Source organism: Cebus imitator, unplaced genomic scaffold, assembly GCF_001604975.1.
Source record: "Cebus imitator isolate Cc_AM_T3 unplaced genomic scaffold, Cebus_imitator-1.0 Scaffold20, whole genome shotgun sequence".
Taxonomy (NCBI): Eukaryota; Metazoa; Chordata; class Mammalia; order Primates; family Cebidae; genus Cebus; species Cebus imitator.
This window is the reverse complement of record NW_016107335.1, coordinates 10,592,670-10,614,262: the sequence shown is the minus strand read 5'-3', so window position 1 is coordinate 10,614,262 and position 21,593 is coordinate 10,592,670. Positions and strand designations below refer to the sequence as shown.

At 41.4% G+C, this 21,593-nt stretch overlaps 1 protein-coding gene across 1 annotated transcript in view; it reads left to right on the top strand.

Moving 5' to 3' along the window:
- The window catches only part of TAF3 (TATA-box binding protein associated factor 3), a 196,024-nt gene extending 183,547 nt beyond the window's left edge, over positions 1 to 12,477 (top strand). The window contains exons 5-7 of the mRNA XM_017521136.2: positions 7,159 to 7,411; positions 10,685 to 10,791; positions 11,558 to 12,477. Coding sequence (XP_017376625.1) covers positions 7,159 to 7,411; positions 10,685 to 10,791; positions 11,558 to 11,672 — 475 coding nt within the window. The 3' untranslated portion in view covers positions 11,673 to 12,477. The remainder of the gene's footprint in view (positions 1 to 7,158; positions 7,412 to 10,684; positions 10,792 to 11,557) is intronic.
- The last annotated feature ends 9,116 nt before the right edge of the window (positions 12,478 to 21,593 follow it).

Below are 21,593 nucleotides of genomic sequence, written 5' to 3'. Positions count from 1 at the left end.
TCCAACAAGTCATAATTGAGCTAATTCTCAATTGCACATGCATAATTATTGCATAGTAAAGCACATGAATATCTAAAAATTACTTTAGACAATAGCTTCATTCTTTACCTCCGACAAACATTTTCCACTGTAAGAGCCAGCAGATAGTAAAGTTAAAACAAAGTGATAACCAAAATGATACTTTGCAAATCGTTTTCTAAGATCCTATCCATCGATCCTGTGAATGGGTAATAAGAAAGAAGATGTTTCCCTTGAATAACCTCCTCTTGTTGATAACTTAAATTTTCATGCTTATTTTTGCCTGCAGTCATATTGATCACAACTCTCTTTTTTACTTCCTGTCCTCCTTTTTCCTCCCTCTCTTCTTCCTGCACCCCAAATTAACTCCATTAACCAACAACTGAAAATGCCTGAGTTGTCCTCACACTTCCTGACCTAAAATTATAATTCTTTCACTTGCTCTGTTTCTTCTCTTTTCTTTTTTTCTGTTTTCATTGATATTCCATATTCCTCTCACCTGTCCTTCATCTCTTCCCACATCATAAAGCATATTACTATGCTACTTTTTTTGGGGGGGACTATAATTTTGATTGGGTAGAAAAATACGCTAAAAGTATCATGTCATCTGGAAAATTACTACTTTCAGGATCAGCTTTTGTTTCTTAGTTTGAATTTGAACACAGTTTATTTTAATAGTCATCAGGTACCTATTAAATGCCAATTAGCATGTTAAACACTGGGGATACAGAAATGAAAAAGACTTTTTGTTCCTTTGAGGAACTACCGATACAGCAGGGGTAACAAATACATGTACAAACTATTCAAATCATTTTTTAGCCTTATGAAATTGGATCAGTTTCAGTGTTCAGTATATTTTAGGAAAGAATGAATATTCTGCATTTTTTGAAGACAGTTTTTTTTAAATGTCCATTGGGTTGATTTCATTATTCATATTCAAACCTGTAGCTTTGCTGGTTTTTTGACTGTTTATTCTGTTAATTATGCAGGGAGATAAGTATGCTTACATCTCTGGCTATGACTGTGGATTCGTCTGTTTCTTACTGTTTTGTCAGTTTTTGCTTTATATATTTTGCAGAGATGTTATTGGGTACATACAAATTTTAAACTTTTACAGCTTCCTGGCAGATTGGAACCTTTTATCATCATGAAGTAGCCTTTATTATCACTTGTGGTTCTTGCCTTAAAGTCTGTTTTGTGTGGTATTGCTTTTCTTTGTATTTCTCTACATCTTTTTATAGCCTCTCCGTTTCAGCCCTCCTATTGCTAGATGTGCCTCTGGGCATTAGAATATATTGGGTTTCGCTGTTTCATACAGCCTGACAATTGAATCACTTAGACCATTTATATGATGTAATCATTGATACTTTGAGATTACAATCTACCTTATTATTTTGTGCTACTTACCTTACTGTTCAATGTTTTGGTTTTTTTTTTTTTTTTCTTCCTCTCTCTCTCTCCTTTTATCAGATCGAGGTTGTTTTTTGTTTTTATCATTCCATTTTCTTCATACTATACTTTGTAATTTTTGTGTGGTTACCCTAGAAATTATCATACTTTAAAGTTATTCACTACCTTTACGCTGCATTTTATATAATAGAGGGACATTAAAATACTTTAGCTCTGTTTACCCATTACTGGCTTACATATTACTATGTTGTGTAATGAATTATGTAAGCATTTGTAAGATCTGCATAACTCAGTGAACCAGTATTTTCCAAATGACCAATGACATTATAAAATTATACATGGGTAAATTTTGTATTCAAAGTGCTAAACAGAGCAATAAATTTTAATGTAACAGAATATAAATGCCTATTGATATGGTTTCAGATTACACATTGCAACTATAACTTATAAGAAACTATCACTTGTATTTAATGCAGCATTAAAGACCAACTTACACTATTATCCGAAAAGTCTTTTAAATAGTCCTCCCTTCTCTAGTTACATATGTCTACATTAAAGAGATTTGCAAAAATGTAAAACATTGCCAGTCTTGGCCAGGCACAGTGACATACCCCTATAATCCCAGCTGCTCGGTAGGCTGAGGCAGGAGGATTGCTTGAGCCCAGGAGTTCAAGATCAGCCTGGGCAACAGAGCAAGACACCATTCTCAAAGAAAAAAGAACCAAAACATTGGCAGTCATTACCAAATTTCTGTCTTGTAAAATCTGTTAACATATAATGGGTTCATTATTGTCACTTTCAAATGAATTACTAAATATTTTTAAACTTTACAGTTTTATATTATTGATTGATTGATTGAGACAGATCCTTGCTCTGTTGCCCAGCCTGGAGTGCAGTGGTGTGATCTCGACCCACTGCAACCTCCGCCTCCCAGGTTCTAGTGATTCTCCTGCCTCTGCCTCTGGAGTAGCTGGGACTACAGCCTGTGCCACCACAAGTGGCTAATTGTTGTATTTTTAAAAGAGATGGGGTTTCACCATGTTGGCCAGGCTAGTCTTGAACTCTTGGCCTCAAGCAATCCACCCACCTTGGCCTCCCAAAATACTGGGATTACAGGCATGAGCCAATGTGCCTGGTCCAGTTTTATTTTTAATATGGTAAATATTGGCAGATATAGTGCATATTTTTTAAGTTCTTAATAAAGTTTAAGAATTTACTGCCGGGCGCAGTGGCTCACACCTGTAATCCCAGCACTTTGGGAGGCCGAGGCGGGTGGATCACGAGGTCAAGAGATTGAGGCCATCCTGGTCAACATGGTGAAAACCCTGTCTCCACTAAAAATACAAAACATTAGCTGGGCATGGTGGCGCATGCCTGTAATCCCAGCTACTNCCCAGGAGGCAGAGGTTGCGGTGAGCCGAGATTGCGCCATTGCACTCCAGCCTGGGTAACAAGAGTGAAACTCCGTCTCAAAAAAAAAAAAAAAAGAATTTAAAGGCCTCCTAGCACCAAAAATTTGAGAATTGTTGTTTTAGAATTTTTTTTTATTAAGTGTCTGCTGGTGGCAAATTCTTACATTTTGCCTGCCTGTAAATGTCTTTGTTTCATTTTTATTCTTGAAAGATGTTTTCAAAGATACATTTTATTTTTCTTTAGCACGTTGAAGATGTTATTCCACTATCTTCTAGATTTCATTGCTAATTAAGAAATCAGCTGTCATCTGTTTCTTCTTTGAAAGGAATAGTCCTTTTTTTCCCCCTGGCTGCCCGTCAGATTTTTCCTCTGTGCCTAGGATGTTTTATAGCTTCACTTTGGTGTGTCTAGATACAGCTTTACTTCTATTTCTCTTGCCTGGGGTTTGTTGAGCTTCATAAACCTGTGGATTGGTATCTTTCATCAGTTCTGTGAAAGTCTCAGGCGCTCTTTGTTAATGTTTGTCTCTGCCCCATTCTTCCTCTAGAATTATGATCAAGCATGTACTAATTAGACCATTTTATTGTATTCTCTTTGCTTCTCAGGCTGTGCTCTGGAAGTTAATTTTGTCCTAATACTCAGTTTATAGTTCTGTGTTAAGTTGTTTCCAATCTAATGTTAAATGCCTCCATTGAATTTTAAATCTCAGTTACCGTATTTTTTAATTTATAGAAGGTTTGTTTGGTTCTTTTCAAATTCACTAGATCAAGTCACTCTGTAACTTCTTACCACCTATATTTCCAGCCTTGGCCTTTTATTTTTTTTAACATTGTAAGCAGAGTTGTTTTATGGTTGATAATTCACGTATCTGTGGTCTTTGTGAGTCTCTTTGTACTAGCTGTTATTTCTTCTAGTTTTCTCTGATCCCACCTTACCTATTCATAGGTTTGATTATGTGCTGCTTATTTTTTTTTAAAAAAGATAATTATCTGTATTAATAATATGAGACTTAGATTTTAAGATACTTCCCCTCAGGATTGTTGTGTGTGAGCACATTACAAGTCGCAATTACTTTAAATGTAAAGTATTCTGGAACACCAGAGTTGAAAATTCATGAGATTCTGATTAATCTTTACCTTCTGTGTATATCCCTTTGGGGATCCTTAGTGTCAGGAGGGAGTTCTGTTAGACTTTCCACTTTGGGCAGATCCTGTGTGTGGACATTTCTCCTCTTCATCATAACCAAAGATCAGACTTCCCTAATGCATAAATGCCCTCAGAGTAAAACGCCTGTGTTCTGCTTACCTCTCAGGGTCTCTACTTTTTCCCTTAGTTTTGGTTCCAAAACTTGTGTGTTAAACCATATGGGAAACTGCCTCTAGAAATAGCATTTAAAAATTTTAAGTCTAACCATAAAAACAGAGAATGCTTACCCTCTGGATGTAAATGCCATAGCAATAACTTTGAACTCCTACATTGCATGCCTTATATATAAGGCAAACCTCATTTAGTACACATTGAGAGAGTGCCATATACTTACTAAGATTACAGGCTCTAAAATCAGACTGCCTTGTTTAAAGCCTGGCCCTGCCCTATAGTAGTAGCCTGTGATGATTTATGCAAGATGCTTAATCTCTCTATGCCTTGGTTTCTTCATTTACAAAAGTAGAATAATAGCTTGCCTTTTGTGGTCATTAGGGGAAAAAATGAGCTGAAGCAAGTAAACATTTAGTACAGTGCCTGGCTCACAATTGGCTTTCAAGTGCTTAGGACAGTCAGACATATAGTAAGTGCTCAATAAATACAATAAATAGTCACTAGTTATTATGTTAAGCATTTATCAAGTGTCTGCTGCACCAACAGGCCTGTGTTAAGTTCTCTTGATCTTTGTCCGTCTTCAACTTAGGAAGGTGATTGCCCTTGCAGGAATCAAATAGAGAACAATTAGACAGCCGTAATGAAATTATTTGCTGAAATAATGAAGTTTTTGACTTAATATTTGATAAATTTATGATCAGAATAGCAAAGAGTCAGTACCTTTTGGTGAAAGTGGTTTCTAAACTCGGACTGTAAGGAAGTGGAACTGTGCAGGCTGCCAGCAGTGAGGCCAGAGGCTGTCATGAGCAGCAGCCATGAACACGACACACCTGGCCGGCACTTCCCACCTGGATGCAGTTTTTAAAGTGTTTCTCCATGTTGAGGTTCTCGCTACAGTCCTCTGAGGCAGCTGTTGATGAGAAAAGCACGGCCTAAACAATTGTGTGGAATAGGAGAAAGAGACATGCTGGGACAGTCCACAGGCTCACGATTCCTGGTGAGATGCGGATGGGCACATTCCACGGACCAGAACCATTATTTCTAGGAATGGGGCTTAGAGAAATCCTTGAACAGTTCTATTTATGAGTCAGTGTGTAAATTTACAAGTGAACGTGTCCTACTTTCAGTAGGATGATGGACAAAAACCTTTGGCTTACTAATACGTGGAATACAATATAGCAATTAGAATAAATAATGTAGATCTATATGTGTCAAAATGTGGATAAATTAAGAGACATAAAACTAAGTGGAAAAAGCTCGTTGCAGACAATAACTGGACATTGTGTGTATAAAAGTTGAAAGACAGGAGACGGTAATGCAGTGTGCATTGTTTATGGACACCTTGAAAGGCAGGAGAGGTACAGAGAACAAAGACAAAGTATCAAGAGCAGTCAATAAAAACATACCTGTGTTAGGGCAGCGGTTGCCCTGGGACAGGGAAGGAAGTTCATCTGAAATAAGTACGGCAAAGGCTAACGTATTTTATCTCTGATTTTTACCTAGGTGTCTGTTATATTGTTTTCTCTGTGTGTGAAATGATATATATACTTTTGGTTCTTTTATTTAAAAAGCTTAAAAAGCAAGCTTGGAATCAAGTAGACCTTGGTTCAAAAGCTGCTACCTGTTTACTCAGATTCCTTTCTCTCGCTGATCTTCAGTTTCCTCATCTACAAAATAGGGTAATCATTACTTCTTTGATGGTCTCATGAGGACTGGATGAAATATTTGTAAAGTGCCTAGTGTAACCTCTAACTTCTCATAGGTCCTCAATAAATAGTGCTTTTTATAATAAATAAGTAATCCAAGGCCACAGGGCTAGTCTCTGGGGCTATAGAATTTGAGCTCAGATGTCCTGACCCCAAGTCCAGAGCTTCTTCCACTGGCGAGAGTTATGTGAAGAGGATGCTGTTAGTAGAGGAGAGTGGTCACAGTCCCACGCTCTGACGACCCGCAGCAGTGTCAGCAGGACAGGAGCTGCCAGTGCTGTACCTCCTCCGTACCTCTGCAGCCCTCCTGAGAACGGTCAATCTTTTTTTTCTTTTTCTTTTTTTTTTTTTTTTTTTTGGCGGGGGAGGAAACGAAGTCTCACTCTGTAGCCCAAGCTGGAGTGCAGTGGCATGATCTCAGCTCACTGCAACCTCCACCTCCTGGGTTCAAGTGATTCTCCTGCCTCAGCCTCCAGAGTAGCTGGAATTACAGGTGTGTGCCACTGCACCCAGCCAATTTTTTTGTATTTTTTAGTAGAGATGGGGTTTCACCATGTTAGTCAGGCTGGTCTTGAACTCGACTTCCAAAAGTGCTAGGATTACAAATGTGAGGCCACCACGCCTGGCCTTTAAAACCTGGCAGTCAAGCCAAATACAGAAGTGAGAAGGTCTTCACAGTTGTATTGACAATGGCATTGAAAGCATTAAGAAGAAACATTGGAATTGAGAAGAGATAAATAGAAACTTTTTTTTTTAAGCTGCTCTGTCCAGCAGCTTAGGCCAGGTTAACTTTATGGTAATTAACAACCCGGAGATCTCAAGGGCCTCCAACAGCAAATGGGTCTTTCTTGTCCATCTCAGGTGTGGGTTACAGGCTGCTCCATGTCCTCTCCAGCCCGAGCTGGAGTGGGAGGAGCAGCCCTTGTCTGGGCGCCAGGAGGACTCAGCAGAGGCGCTGGGGCCGGAGCGCGACCTCTGAAGCTGTCAGAGCTTCTGTCTCAGCACAGGAACTGGCAGCTGAAGTCATCATTTCTGTCAACAGTGCATGCGTATTGGTTACTAGAAATTTCTAAATATCTGGCCATTGAGGGGACGTTTGGGAAAATGAAAAATTAGTCTGAGTAAGTGGAAAGGTCACTTGATACAGGGACTTCAACTCAGTTCTTCAACCGCCTGTGGACATTGAAGTATTTCACTACTGGAGGAAAAGTGATTTTGAGGTTCTGTTTTTAAGCACGGGTTTGGCTGGATGATCCTGTTTTGACTTTTTTACCTTTCCCTCTTTTGTTGACAGTGTCATCAGCAAGGTGGTCCCTGCCCCCGAGGCCAAGCCTGCGCCCTCGCAGAACAGGCCGAAGACCCCGCCGCCGGCCCCTGCGCCCACCCCCGGCCCCATGCTCGTGAGCCCCGCGCCTGTGCCGCTGCCGCTGCTCGCCCAGGCCGCCGCGGGCCCTGCCCTGCTGCCCTCCCAGGGTCCCGCCGCCTCTGGGGCCAGCGCCAAAGCCCCCGTGCGCAGCGTGGTGACTGAGACGGTCAGCACCTACGTGGTACGTACCTGCCACCCGCGCGGTTGGCAAGGAGACGTTTTCAGTTCAAGACAAGGGTGTGCTCTGCATCACTATGGAATTTCAGAGGCATTTCTCTTTAAAATTGTGTCATTTACTTAATTATTTTTGAGACAGGGTCTCCCTGTGTTGCTCAGGCCGGAGTGCAGTGGCCCAGTCATATAGCTCACTGCAACCTCAGACTCCTGGGCTCAAGCAATCCTCCTGCCTTAGCCTCTCAAAGTGGGGGGATTACAGGCCGGAGCCACTGCCCCCGGACCAGACGCCTGCCTGCCTGCCTGCCTGCCTTTCTCTTTCTTTCTTTCTTTTTCTTTCTTTCTTTTATTTCTTTCTTTCTTCCTTTCTTCCTTTCCTTCTTTCTTCCTTTCTTTTCTTCCTTCCTTCCTTTCTCTTTCTTTCTTTCTTTTTCTTTCTTTCTTCCTTCCTTCCTTCTTTTCTTTTCTTTTCTTTCTTTCCCTTCTTTCCTTCGTCTCTCCTTCCCTCCTTCCCTCCTCCCTTCCTCCTTTCCTCCCTTCCTTCCTTCCTTCTTTCTTTCTTGACAAAGTCTTGCTCTGTCACCCAAGCTGGAGTACAATGGCACAGTCTTGGCTCCCTGCATCCTCTGCCTCCCGGGTCACAGAGATTCTCCTGCCTCAGCCTCCCAAGTAGCTGGGATTACAGATACCGCTACTATGACTGGCTAATTTTTTGTATTTTTAGAAGAAACAGGAGCCAAGCTGGTCTCAAACTCCTGACCTCAGGTGATCTGCCTGCCTCGGCCTCCCAAAGTGCTGGAATTACAGGCGTGAGCCACTGGTGGTGCCCAGTCTTTTTTTTTTTTTTTTTTGAGAGGGGATTTCACTCTGTCACCCAGGTTGGAGAGTGAGTGGTGTGATCTCTGCTCACTGCAGCCTCTGCTTCCCAGGTTCAAGCGATCCTGCCACCTTTTGAGTAGCTGGGATCACAGGCATCTGCCACCACACCTGGCTCTTTTCTGGCTGTTTTTTTGTGTGTGTGGAGATGATGTCTCCCTGTGTTGCCCAGGCTGGTCTCAAACTCCTGGGCTCAAGCAGTCCTCCCACCTTAGACTCCCAAAGTGCTAGGATTACAGGCGTGAGCCACCAGGCCTGGCCTATTAGTACATTTCTTTAAAGGAATTTTGGAAGGAACTTCTAAAACTGTGATCATCAAATTGGTCCATTCAGGGAGCAATCATTGTAGGTGTTTAATTGAGGCATCATCACCCCCAAATGGGTCGATCAGGAAAGATTTTGTACTTAACCTCCCCAACCTTCATGTCTTCATCTGTAATTAAGGAGTTTGTGTTAAACTCTCTAATTTAACAAGGAGAAAATGTAACAAGGGATGTAACGGTAATCTCTGTGGTACGTTCTAGCTCTGAAAGTTCTGGTTTTCCAGTAAATCTTTGAGCTAACTCAGTCCCCGGGATGACTCCAATTGGAATAGACAACTCGATGGAAAGCTTTCCGGATGTGCACAGTGTCTCACACCTGTAATCCCAGCACTTTGGGAGGCTGAGGCAGGCAGATCACACGAGCCCAGGAGTTGAGACCAGTCTGGGCGGCATAGTGAGACACGGTCTCTGCAGAAAATACAAAACTGAGCCAGGCATGGTAGCCTGTGCCTGTAGTCTCCACTACTCGGGAGGCTGAGCTGTGAGGATCGACCGAGCCTAGCAAGTCAAGGCTGCAGTGAGTTGTGATCACACCACTGTACTCCAGCCTGGGTGACAGAGTGGAACCCTGTCTTTAAAATAAAAATGAAAATTATAAAAAAGCTTTCTACCTCATGAAGCGACAGGACAAAATGTGTGTTTTAGATGAAAAGGCTAGAGAGCAAAAAGGCAGGTTTTGTCACTGCCTAATAGTGTGATGTTGGAAATGCCACTTAAATTCCCTTAGCTCCGGTGTCCCCGTTCATAAGCTACCCAGAGGTCGTTTCACAATGATTAAATGAAATGAGGTGTTTGGGGTTAGTTGCTGGGGATGCTGCGGCGAAGTTCTCGTGGAGCACACGGAGTCTCGGCCTTCTCCCTGTAAGCAGCGTCAGCCAGCAGCGGGACTGGCCGTGTGCGGGAGCTTCGGGGCATAGGCTGTTGCACCAGCCTTGGCCACTGCACAGCGGGTACAGGTGACTGCTGGTTCTCACCCCGGTACATTTTCTCCTGAAATTACAGAGGGTCAAAGACGTAGCTTCCCACAGGTTTCTCTGGGAAGTTTTCCTGTCAGTGTGGTTTGCCTTTGTAGAGTCGCCTTGAAGGAAGCCTGTCCGTAGAGTGAAACATACTTGCACCACCAGTGCACCTGTCACACACAAAGAAGGCCTTTTTAAAACACGTATCTAGTCATCATGGTATTTGAACGTCTAGGAAGAACTGTGCCTTGCCAAATAAGCCGAATGATGTAATGTGCTCTGTTACTGTAAATACTTTTGCAGTTATCTTTTTCTTATTGCTGGTGTTGAATGCCCATCAGTGAATCACTTCTTCCAGGATGGCTCTGTTCATGTGAAGTTTGAGGAAGTGGGTAATAGGATGTGCCCTCTTTAGAACTGCAAAGTTAAACAAAGTCAACTCCAGAGTGCACAAAATTTGTAGCAAAATAATGTTGAACCTTGTAGCTCTTTGCCCTCTCAATTCCCCTCATTTCATTTGCCCTTTAGTTGATTGTACTTTACTAAAAATGTCATAAAGGGAATGGAAAGTTACTTAGTAACGACTCTTTTATATCCTTGATCTTATCAGCTCGTTCAGGAGAAGGGCTTGGCTAATAAGTAATGAGGCGGTGCATGCACATTTGGCTGTATGTATTAATTCCACGCCTATGAATGCGATTGAGAAAACCACATAGAAAGTGGAGCTTGGTAGCTTTCAAAAAATCAGTTGTTACCACCATAAAAACCCAAATCAGTAAGAATTTATGTTTTCTTTTGTTTGTTTGTTTGTTTTTATGAAAGGGGCTACAGGTCATATTGTTCAGAGATGATTCTAAAATGTTTGTTTTTTATTACTTACAACAGAAAGCTTAGAATATTCATTAGAAATGTCATCATTGAACACTTAGTAGCGTTTTTCTGTTTCATGATTCTAAAACAGTGATGACACTGATCATGGTGTTAATGAAGTGCTAATCTACTGTATTTTTTTAGTTTAATGTGCCCCTTTATTCAATTAACAGTATAATTATTCTGATCTGGTCTCTCTTTGTTTTTTTCTCATTCCCTCCGTTTTTCCCGCTCCCACTTTGCAAACATCAGATCCGAGATGAGTGGGGCAATCAGATCTGGATCTGCCCTGGATGTAACAAGCCTGATGATGGGAGTCCAATGATTGGTTGTGACGACTGCGATGACTGGTACCACTGGTGAGTGCCAGGGCGCCCTGCTGGCCGCACTCTCAGGCAGCACCCGCAGAGTAGATGTCAGCCTTTGGACTGAAGCAGGGCTGCCCTGGGGTCAGCAGGTGGAGTCAAATCACAGAGCCTGTGAAATGCAATTCATTGCAAAACCCAAGAGTCTTCAGACTATTGTTATTCACCCCAAATCTGAATATCCTGCTTAGCTTATCTATCCTTCTTATTAAAACAATAATACTAAAAGGAGACGCAAGGATGTCCCTGGCCTTGCTTTCAGGTAATGTTCCCTAGGAGCTCTAGCACTGGCCAGAACCACAAGGGGCAGCCCCTTTGTAAGGATGGCACAAATTGCAGGACTGAAGACTGCTTATCTGTGTTTTAAACCTATTCAGCAGTTCCTAAAAACTGAAACACTCAACCAAAATTTATGCAGCTAATCTCGTGTTAGCTTTAAAATGTCAGATACAAAAAGAATAGCAATCTATTCAGTTATCATATATGATATCTGTAAGATAGAGACAAAGCCATGGCTCAGAAGACTCCAATTCCTGGCTGAAAGGTTGAATGAACTGATGGATCTCAGCAGGGGCCTGGAAAAGAAGCTTCTGTAATATCGTAGTCTCCCTGCCCAACAACAGTGCTGCCAGTTAGTGCTGCTTGACTTTGATTTTGGGTAAACATGTCATAGACTTTTAAAAATTACTTTAAAACATTGAAGGAGAAGAGTAGATGTCTCTATAGAGGTTGCTGATCTGAGCTTGTTTTTCACGTGTAGGCCCTGTGTTGGAATCATGGCCGCACCCCCAGAAGAGATGCAGTGGTTCTGCCCCAAGTGTGCAAACAAGAAGAAGGACAAAAAGCACAAGAAGAGGAAGCATCGAGCACACTGACAGCTCGCCAGGGTCAGGGTCCAGTGGGGTCAGCTCAGGCGTCTTCCCTGGCGCCTCAGGAAGGGAGCTGGTGCAATTCTGCCGCCACACCCACCCCCAGATGCCCGTGGATGAAGAACCTGGGAGGACTGAGGCAGAAACACACCTTGAACCTGGATCGTTCACTCCCGAACCGCGTTGGCCTGTGGCTCCGTGGCCGGGCGACCGAAGGAAACTCAAGCAGAGGCGTGGCCTGGGGGCCGCCCCTCCTCCTCTTCTCTCGTACCAGTGACAAGTATTATTAATAAAAAGAGCGTACATCTTCCCTTTGACTTCCTTTATTCTCTCCAGGGCCTTTTCATGGAGGTATTAGATGAGAAGATAATGTGCAAACTGCCTCGACTGTAATTTAAGGATGATAGAGTCTGTATACAGTCTTCAGCCCCTTTCCTCTATAGTAAGATAATCATAATAACATAAAGGAAAACTCCAGTTGGAGTACTGGTAAATATTTTTGTGATAAGAATATATGAAGCTTCCCTCCTTCCCTCGTTTTTAGTACTAACATGTAAAATGTTCAGGCTTTTGTGAAATACCTTATATTTTTTAAGAAAAAGGTTTCTATCATGTCCCGTTTGCTTTTGTGCAAATTATTTTTGTTTAATGTATTTTATATCTTCGTTGCATTCTAATTTTGCCCTTCTTTAAACTGCTGGAGTCTCTTCTCACTGCTTGTACATTTCATCAACTTGTATAAAAACTCTTCAGACTAAAAGATTGCCCCTAATGTAAATAATAAATATTTATGAAGTAGTTATTTTTTAAATTTTTATCGTGTTTAATTCTGGCTTTCTCTGAAATCCACTGTGATTTCAGCCGTGTCTGTATTGACGCTGGACAGAAAAAAAGAAGGCTGGAGAAAAAGCCATCGTTCAAAGACATTTCCCTTGAGCTGAACCTGTGCAGTGGCCGAAAAGATTGTGGGGGAAAGGGCCCAAGCAGTTGGAAGGAAAACAAGGCAATTTGAATTTCTAGTTTATGATTTGAAGTTGTTTTGTTTGTTGTCTATTTTGTTTTTGTAAATTTCTTTGACAGATTTTTACTAAAAGGACATGTAGTTTCCATGAAAGTTAAAAAAAAAAAAAAAAAAAAAAAAAAAAACAGAAAACAACCCACATATACTGTAGCATTTTGTCTTTATATTGTTTTATTTCTACAAATCTGTTCGTTAATATTGTGCTTTAAGGCTGAAATGAAGTATATTATGAATTTTTTTAAGAAAACTCATCAAATTTCAGGGTATCACAAAATTTTATTGTATTATTATACTCCCACTATTTATTATATGTTATAGATGTCTGAGAGGTAAACCAAATATTTTATTTTTAATGTTAAAAAAACATCAAATTTAACTTTATTAGCATATTTTAGCAACTTTGGAATAAATATGGACTTTTACTTGTTTTTGAAATAATCCTAGTGTAGGCCCATGTACTGGATCTCTTGGATACTAGAATACGGCCTTTGAACCGAATACAAATATATTACTAAAAAATGTGATTTTTTAAAATGCCAAGAAAATTGATATTAGTGTATGAATTAGTCGTATTCGAAAACATTATGTGGTTAGAGAAGTGTGGTTTTCTGCCATGAATGTGAAATTGCAAATCAGTGGAAATGGAGTCGCCCTCCTCAGACTGCAGGGTATCATCACCCTCCTTGTTCAAGAAGCCAGAATTTTTCTATCCCTGCAAAGAAAGCATCTATGTTGAGATATGTGGTTTTTTGTTTTATTAATTTGAGATCATTCTAAATACTTTATACAGTATTTTCACATGCACAAAAATGCGCGTTAGTGCTTTTTGGAGAGGGGTGAGGGGTGGGGGAAGTGCAAAATAAAGATTATTGGCTATTTCATAGTTTGCTTTTCCATTTTCTTTATTTAGGATTTAGTTCCTTGAGGCATGGTCCATGATCTGAAGTTGCCACGTTTAAGTGAGCAGGTCATGCTGCTGAAATCAGAATGGAGGTGAAATCAGAATAACTTTCCCCCCAATCTTGCTGTCTGAGAGACTTCAGCCAATGCTACATTTAAGGAATTTCAATCAGTTTGTTGTCCCTTGCTATTTCATGGTTGCTTTCCTAAATCCAGTTCATGATTTTATAAATGGTCTTTGCAATAATAAAACCAAAGAATCATTTTCAGGGGGCTGGAGAGCTGGAGGGATTAGTAATGGAATACAGAGCCTTTCACCTCTAGGTCAGTGAGTCGGATCCAGCCCAGGTCACTAGAGACCAAAAATTGTCACCATCTTATGACTGTTCAGTGGCCTGTATGAAACGAACTGGTGGTCTCAGTCTCTACTGGGTGGCTGGCTGTGACACCAACCAAAGGAAGTTCAAGAAACTGCAAAAAGAAACGTGGATTAGAAAATAAAACATCTATGTGACAAAGAAAAAGTTAGAAAGTTGGGTGTAGTCATCCTCCAGAAAGTAATACTGAAGAAAAAAAAAAAAAAAAAAAAAAAAAATACAAATACCACAGACAAATGGAGATTAATTCACTTTCCTTGATGAAGTCAAGCAAAACTGGAAAAGAAAAGCGTATATTGGGTGAGAAAGGAGAGGGTTAAGTGGGGAGGATGATTTAATCAGGAGAAAAAGCTTAAGGGCCCAAACACTGGGAAAAAATGGGTTTTGACTTTTGAGGGAGAAGGAAATCGCAAAAGGCAGCAGCAATTTGAGGAACTACTGTAGCAAAATTAGATGCAAAGGAATGAAAAGTATTTCCCTTTAGAGGGTTTGCAGTTTTCCAGCTGAAGCAAAATCCTGACCGGTTTTAATTTAGTACAGCACTATCATTTGAATAGCACCAATACTTTATAAAAAGAAGTAATGGGGGCAGGGGGTGTGGAGATTGTCCTGGCAAGTGATTTTACTGAGGGAGATGGTGTTTGAGAAACGGACCCTCACTCATGGAACCGAGACACTCTTCTGGCGTGATAATCTGCCGTCAGAGCCAGATGGAACTGGCAGGGCTTAATTTCTGTGGCTGACAAGGTGTTTCTCTTCCAAAGGTGTATACAGTGAGGCACAGTGAGGATCTTTATCCCCTGACTGATTTGTGGTTCCAAATGTCCTGGAGAAAACCAGAGGCTATCAGAGTATTCTGACTTTGTCGGGCTTTTTTCAGAGATAAAATACAGTGCATTACTCTCCTGTATCACCTAAACCGCCTTTGTTCTCCTTTCAATGGGATGATTAAACAAAGACCTACTAACCAAATTAAAGTATAAAATGAACACTGAGATATGGAAACCTTGCCACTAAGCATGCTAATGAAGAAAGTTCACTAAAGGCATGCTGGCTAAGTTTTCAATACAAATAGTTTTATGGCCAATCTCTAGATCATAGCAGTTTTCTTTAGAAGTTTAAGTCTAAAAGTAGATGAGTTACCCTGACCAAAGAATGAAACAGATAATGTGCTGAATAATGTCTGTTTCCACAATGGTATCAGTTGTTCTGTTAGGAAACTATTTCTTTGAGAATGTTGCATTCATGGTAGCCTAAAAAGTATACAGTAACTATTAATCCATGTGTGCAAGCCAGTAGATGCCATTGAAATGAGATATTAAGGTGGACAGCTGGACAGCTTGTTCTTCATTTAGTCTATGTATGAGTTATTAAAATGGCTACTTTTTTTTTTTCTTTTTAATTCTGGGCAACTCAGTTTTAAATTGAGTTTGAAGAACATTGTTACATGGTTTCATTCATGTAGTCTACATTTGCTAGGCACATTTTGTGGAAATGGCAGTGATGTGTCTGAACCACGTTCATTTCCAGTTGTCTGGTTTCTGAACTGCTCGAGTCCTTCCTCTGGCTCCGTGATTTTGAATTGTTCCCAAAATATACTATGTATTAAAGTGTATTCCATATATTACTCTTCCCATTTTTCCATGCATAATCTTCCTATCCACCTTAGACTGCAACTAGTTTTTAAGGTTAATACAGCTTCATGCTTTTACATTTTACATTCATGGCTGGGCGAGGTGGCTCATGCCTGTAATACCAGCACTTTGGGAGACCAAGGTGGGTGGATCATGAGGTCAGGAGTTTGAGACCAGCCTGACCAACATAGTGAAACCCCCATCCCCACAAAAAATACAAAAAAAAAAAAAAAGCTGGGTGAGGTAGCAGACGTCTGTAATCCTAGCTATTCGGGAAGCTAAGGCAGGAGAATCGCTTGAACCTGGGAGACAGAGGTTTCAGTGAGCCGAGATTGCACCACTGCACTCCAGCCCAGGCGACAGTGTGAGACTCCATCTAAAAACAACAACAACAAAAAACGTACATTTATAACAAAATAAGAGCTTAGCAAATGTTTGCATTAACTATCCTAGGAACTAGCAGAGTAGACATGATATGAGAAAATACATGTAGAAAGCTATGAACACCACAGGTTTAAATGTGTATGGCTTTCAGAACAGAAGTTCATTTCAGGTGCTTAACCCTACACAATCATTTCCTACCGTATCCTTAGAACCTAGTCAGTATTTTAATCTTTTGAAGTTTTGTGGGGTTTTTTTGTTGTTGTTTGTTTGGTCTTATTTTTGATTAATGAAACGTTCAGAATAGGACTATCTTTAAAAAAAAAAAACAAAACAAAACCACAAACCTGAAAAATGTCATTGTGATTATCCTTAATGAGTAACTATTGCCAGGTTGAATGGTTTGAAGAAAATGTTGGTGCTGATCTAGTTAACTTATTTAAAGCATCAGAAGTACCAGACAAAGTTAAAATCATCCAAAAATATTATCAGGTTATATTCAGATTATTTATTATTGTACTGTTTAGGATATTAATTAGACTTTTTTCTGCTAGCTTTTAGAAAATGAATTATTTATTTACTTATTTATCTATTTGTTTATGAAACAGGGTCTTAGTCTAGGGTCCAGGCTGAAATGCAGTGGTGTAATTACAGCTGACTGCAGCTTCAACCTCCTGAGCAGCTGGGACCAAAGGCATGTGCCACACGTCTCGCTAATTTTTTATTTTTTTGTAGAGACAGAGTTGCCCAGGCTCGTGTCGAACTCCTAGGCTCCAGGAGTTTAGGGCTGCAATGAGCCGTGATCATACCACTGCATTCCAGCCAGGGGCCACAGAGCAAGACCCTGTCTCAAAAAAGAAAGAGGGGGCAAGTGGGGGGGAGGGAGAGAGAGGGAGGGTGGGAGGGAGGGAGGGAAGAAAATGAGGATCCAGAAAGGGGGCACATACACCATCCTTCCCAGGTTGGTTACCTCTTGTACGAGCAGAAGGTAAAGGAGCAAGGAGCAGGAGAAGGAAACCTCCAGCTGTAGAAATGGCTGTCTTTGGGGTGGAATGACCGGGAGCTGCTGAGGGAGTGAGGGCGTTTACCAAAATTTCTCCACCCAGGCATGTTTCTTTAATTACAAAAGGTTGGGCAAACAGGACAGAGACATTTCTATTGTTTTGTTTTCAATAAAATGAAAGAAGTGAAATGGACAGATAGTGTGACATTTTCAGCTTACTAACAACTTTTCATTAATTACATATTTTATGTATCCAGGAGCCTGCACTTACATACAAAATATCAGTTGTCAGTGGTTTGTATCCAATGTGAGTGAAAATTCTCTATTTTATGTATCCAGGAGCCTGCACTTATATACAAAGTATCAGTTGTGTTTGTCCAATATCAGTGAAAATTCTCTCTTGCCTTGATTTAACCATTAATATCAACATAGGCTTATTCATATATACACACTGAAGCTACGGGCATCTCAACTGCTTCCATGTCATTTCTAGCATTTAGGAGGTAATTTAACCCTTCTTTGACATCTACTCCATTTCTTGGATGGCTAGTTATTTTCCCAAATGTTTTTATGTGCAAATCATTGTCACTAAACTTTGTTTCAAATCACCAAAAACAATAGAGAAGGTTTGCCTTTGGATTACAAAATAGCAAAACCTGCTTGAGAGCTTCAAATTACCAGACTACCCAAACAAAGCCAGCCCCGTGTTTCAGTGTGTAGTCACAGACAATACAGTAATTTAATGCAGTAGGAATTCTGGCTGAATTCAGAAGATGGTATTTACGCCATAAGAGGTTAGTCACCCCCTTTCCCAAGTAAGGGTGATGTCTGACACCTGCCCTCTTGGGCTTGCAGAAGCATACCTAAGTTCGTGTATTGTATTCACACGAAGAGTTTTTGTGTAAAAATGCAGAAGGTGAACACTCGATATAGCTAACGACACTTCATATTCTACACTTTTATGGGAAAATTTTGCAGTTGTGTAGTTTTCAGATACAGCAGTCATATGACATGCATATATATATATACTTTTTTTTTTTTTGAGACAAGAGTCTGGCTCTGTCACCCAGGCTGGAGCTCGGCTCACTACAACCTCTGCCTCCTGGGTTCAAGCAATTCTCCTGCCTCAGCCTCCCAAGTAGCTGGGATTATAGGTGTGTGCCACCAGTCGTGGCTAATTTTTGTATTTTTAGTAGAGACACAGTTTCACCATGTTGGCCAGGCTGATCTCGAACTCCTGACCTCAGGTGATCCACCTGCCTCAACCTCCCAAAGTGCTGCGATTACAGGTATGAACCATCATGCCCAGCTGACATGTCTATAATTTACAGTATGTATAATGCAGTCAGAAACAAGGTGTGGTTGATAAGAGTGTGCTCGTAATTTTCATTAAGTTTTTCATTGTGTTTCATTAGTGCTCAACCATCAGAGGAAAAATTAAAGTTTCGGAGCAAAACTCAGGTAAGACCCAGATGAGGTCCCCTCCCCTCTTCCCTTCAGTCACTGCTCTGATGCTGGGACGGCCCATGTCGCTAAAGCAAACACACCTTTACACAGTTGTCTCCGTGTCTTCATGCCATTGTCTGATTTTTATTTTTTTTTCACAAGGAAAGCTCATCTTTCATATTAAGTGGAGTGATGTCCAAATTAGGCAAACAGGGTGCGTGAAGGCGAGCAGAAACAGTTTTATGTAAAGAAACAGCACAAGGTTTCAAAAAGCATGCTAGCATTTCAGCAATTTTTAGACTCAGCTGAGGGCGACAGATCTTTGAGCCAAAAAAACAAAATGATAATTAAAAATCGAGTACCCAAAATTAGCCATTAATCATGTCATACCCAAGCCAATCCTTGAACCAGGGATAGAAAACAGAGTGCTAAGATAGTAAGGCACTATAGAAATGTGGCCCAATCTCGGTCAAGAAAGTCAACATTCCGAAGTCCCCCGCCCTCTCACACCTAATCTGATGAAGCCACCCAGTGGCTCTAGACAAGGTAAGTGGAGCTGGCTCCCCTTGGCAGTCTAACACAGCCTTTTAAATGGATTTCTATTAAAAAGCCGAGTTGGGATATCTCTTGGGATCAGTGTGGCGTTGAGTTGCTGCCCGGCCCCATAGTTCCAGCCACCCCTGCTGCAAACTCCCACTGTGATGGGAAGCTCCACGTGGTCACTAAGGTCCGCCCTCGTCTCTGTTTTCAAGGTCTTTCCTGAAAGTTGGCCACAGAGATAACCTGGTTTCCATGCTATTATTGCACAGGAAGAAGGAAGGGTTGAGCCCAGCCCCTTTGGGAGGTGAACGTTCGGTTCCAGGGAGTCTAGGAAGTCAAACCTGAGGCTTTTAGGATGAATGTCCCACAGAGTGACTCGAACCCGAGTTTCCTCTGAGAACCAGAAAGGGAACTCAATTACAACAGCTCTTTCTTATTTGTGACAGTTTTTTTGTTTGTTTGTTTTGTTTTGTTTTGAGATGGAGTCTCACTCTGTCCCTCAGGCTGGAGTGCAGTGGGATCTCAGCTCACTGCAACCTCTGCCTCTTGGGTTCCAGCAATTCTCCGCCTCAGCCTTAGCTGGGATTACAAGTGTGTGCCACCACACCCCACTAATTTGTGACACATTTAAACACACACACATGCAAACACACACACATGCACACCCCTTCCCCAGTACTTTGGAACATATTTAACCTGTGGCTTTTGGGAGTAGAAAATTTTCAACATTAAGAATGAATTTATTGGCCAGGCATGGAAGTCTCAGCATTTTGGGAGGCCGAGGCTTGCGGTCAGGAGTTCAAGACCAGCTTGGCCAGCATGGTGAAACCCTGTCTCTACTAAAAATACAAAAATTAGCCATGTGTGGTGGCACACGCCTGTAGTCCCAACTACTCAGGAGGCTGAGGCAGGAGAATCACTTGAACCCAGGAGGCAGAGGTTGCAGTGAGCCTAGACCATGCCATTACACTCCAGCCTGGGCTACAGAGCGAGGAAAAAGAAAAAAGAATTTATTTTAATATTCTTTTTATTAACTCAAACATCCTTTCAGCCAGGACCTCCATTAACTAGTGGCAAATGTGGTTAACTTCGGAGGCCCAGTATCACTTCTTCCATCAAAATTGATTAGTCTGCAGGTTCAGGAAGATTATAAGGTCGGGTCAAGCCCCTCCCTCCTCCCAAGTGTTTTAGCAAAGATAAAATTCAAATGATGTTTTTAATAAAAATAATTGCCTTCTTTTAAAAGATGGCATTAAAGATAATAGTGTAGTAATACTTTTTTGACAGCACAAAAATTTGCTCTCTTTGTAGCAGCATTCATGAAAGCGCCGGCCCCACCGCACTGTGAGACTTTTGTTTTGGGTAGGCTCTGTGCGTAGCAGGGCTCCTACTCTGTCTATCTCAGTGAAGGAATGGCATGCCTCAGTAGACAAGACATCGTTTTCAAACAGCAACAACAAAATCAACAAATAAACAACTCTCTCTCTCTTTTTTTTTTTTTTGACAGTCTCGCTCTGTCACCCAGGCTGGAATGCAGTGGTGTGACCCTGGCTCATTGCAACCTCTGCCTCCCAGGTTCAAGCAATTCTCCTGCCTCAACCTCCTGAGTAGCTGGAATTATAGGTGCGTGCCACCAAGCCCTGCTAATTTTTGTATTTTTGGCAGAGACACAATTTCACCATGTTGGCCAGGCTGATCTCAAACTTCTGGCCTCAGGTGATCCACTTGCCTCGGCCTCCCAAAGTGCTGAGAATCCAGGTGTGAGCCATTGCACCCTGCCTCTCCTCAGTTTTTAAAAATAAATCCTTAATCAGCAATCAGTTTAGGGTAAGAATTCACTTCCCACATATTGCAGAGACAATCATCTCTGCCTCTCAGACACCTCACAAATATTACAAAGCATATATTATGTGTGTGTGTGTGTGTGTGTGTGTGTGTGTGTGTGTGTGTGTGTATATATATATATATATATTAAACAAAGAATTAGCTGGGCATGGTGGTGCGCACCTGTAATCCCAGCTACTCAGGAGGCTGAGGCAGGAGAATTGCTTGAATTTAGGAGACAAAGGTTGCAGTGAGCAGAGAGTGTGCCACTGCATTCCAGCCTGGGTGACAGTGTGAGATACTGTCTCAAAAAAAAAAAAAAAGGCGGCCAGGCACGGTGGCTCCTGCCTGTAATCCCAGCACTTTAGGAGGCCAAGGCAGGTGGATCACCTGAGGTCAGAAGTTCAAAACCAGCCAGGCCAACATAGTGAAACCCCATCTCTAAAATAATAAATAAATAAAAAGTATATATTTATATTTGTACCTGTTTCTAGAAACGTTTGCCTCGATTTCTCAAGGTTCTGCCAATCTTTTGAAAACTTGTTTATAAAACGCAGTTCTTAGACTGGCTCAGGTTCCATGTGATGGGAACACAGCATTGCGGAATAAATATCAAGGGGCAATCTGGTTCAGAGGTTCAGCTGATGGTTTAAAATTATTAAGAGAAGCTGGAGGGCTGGGCACAGTGGCTCGCGCCTGTAATCCTAGCATTTTGGGAGGCCAGGGCAGGTGGATCACCTGAGTTCGGGAGTTCGAGATCAGCCTGACCAGCATGGAGAAACCCTGTCTCTACTAAACATA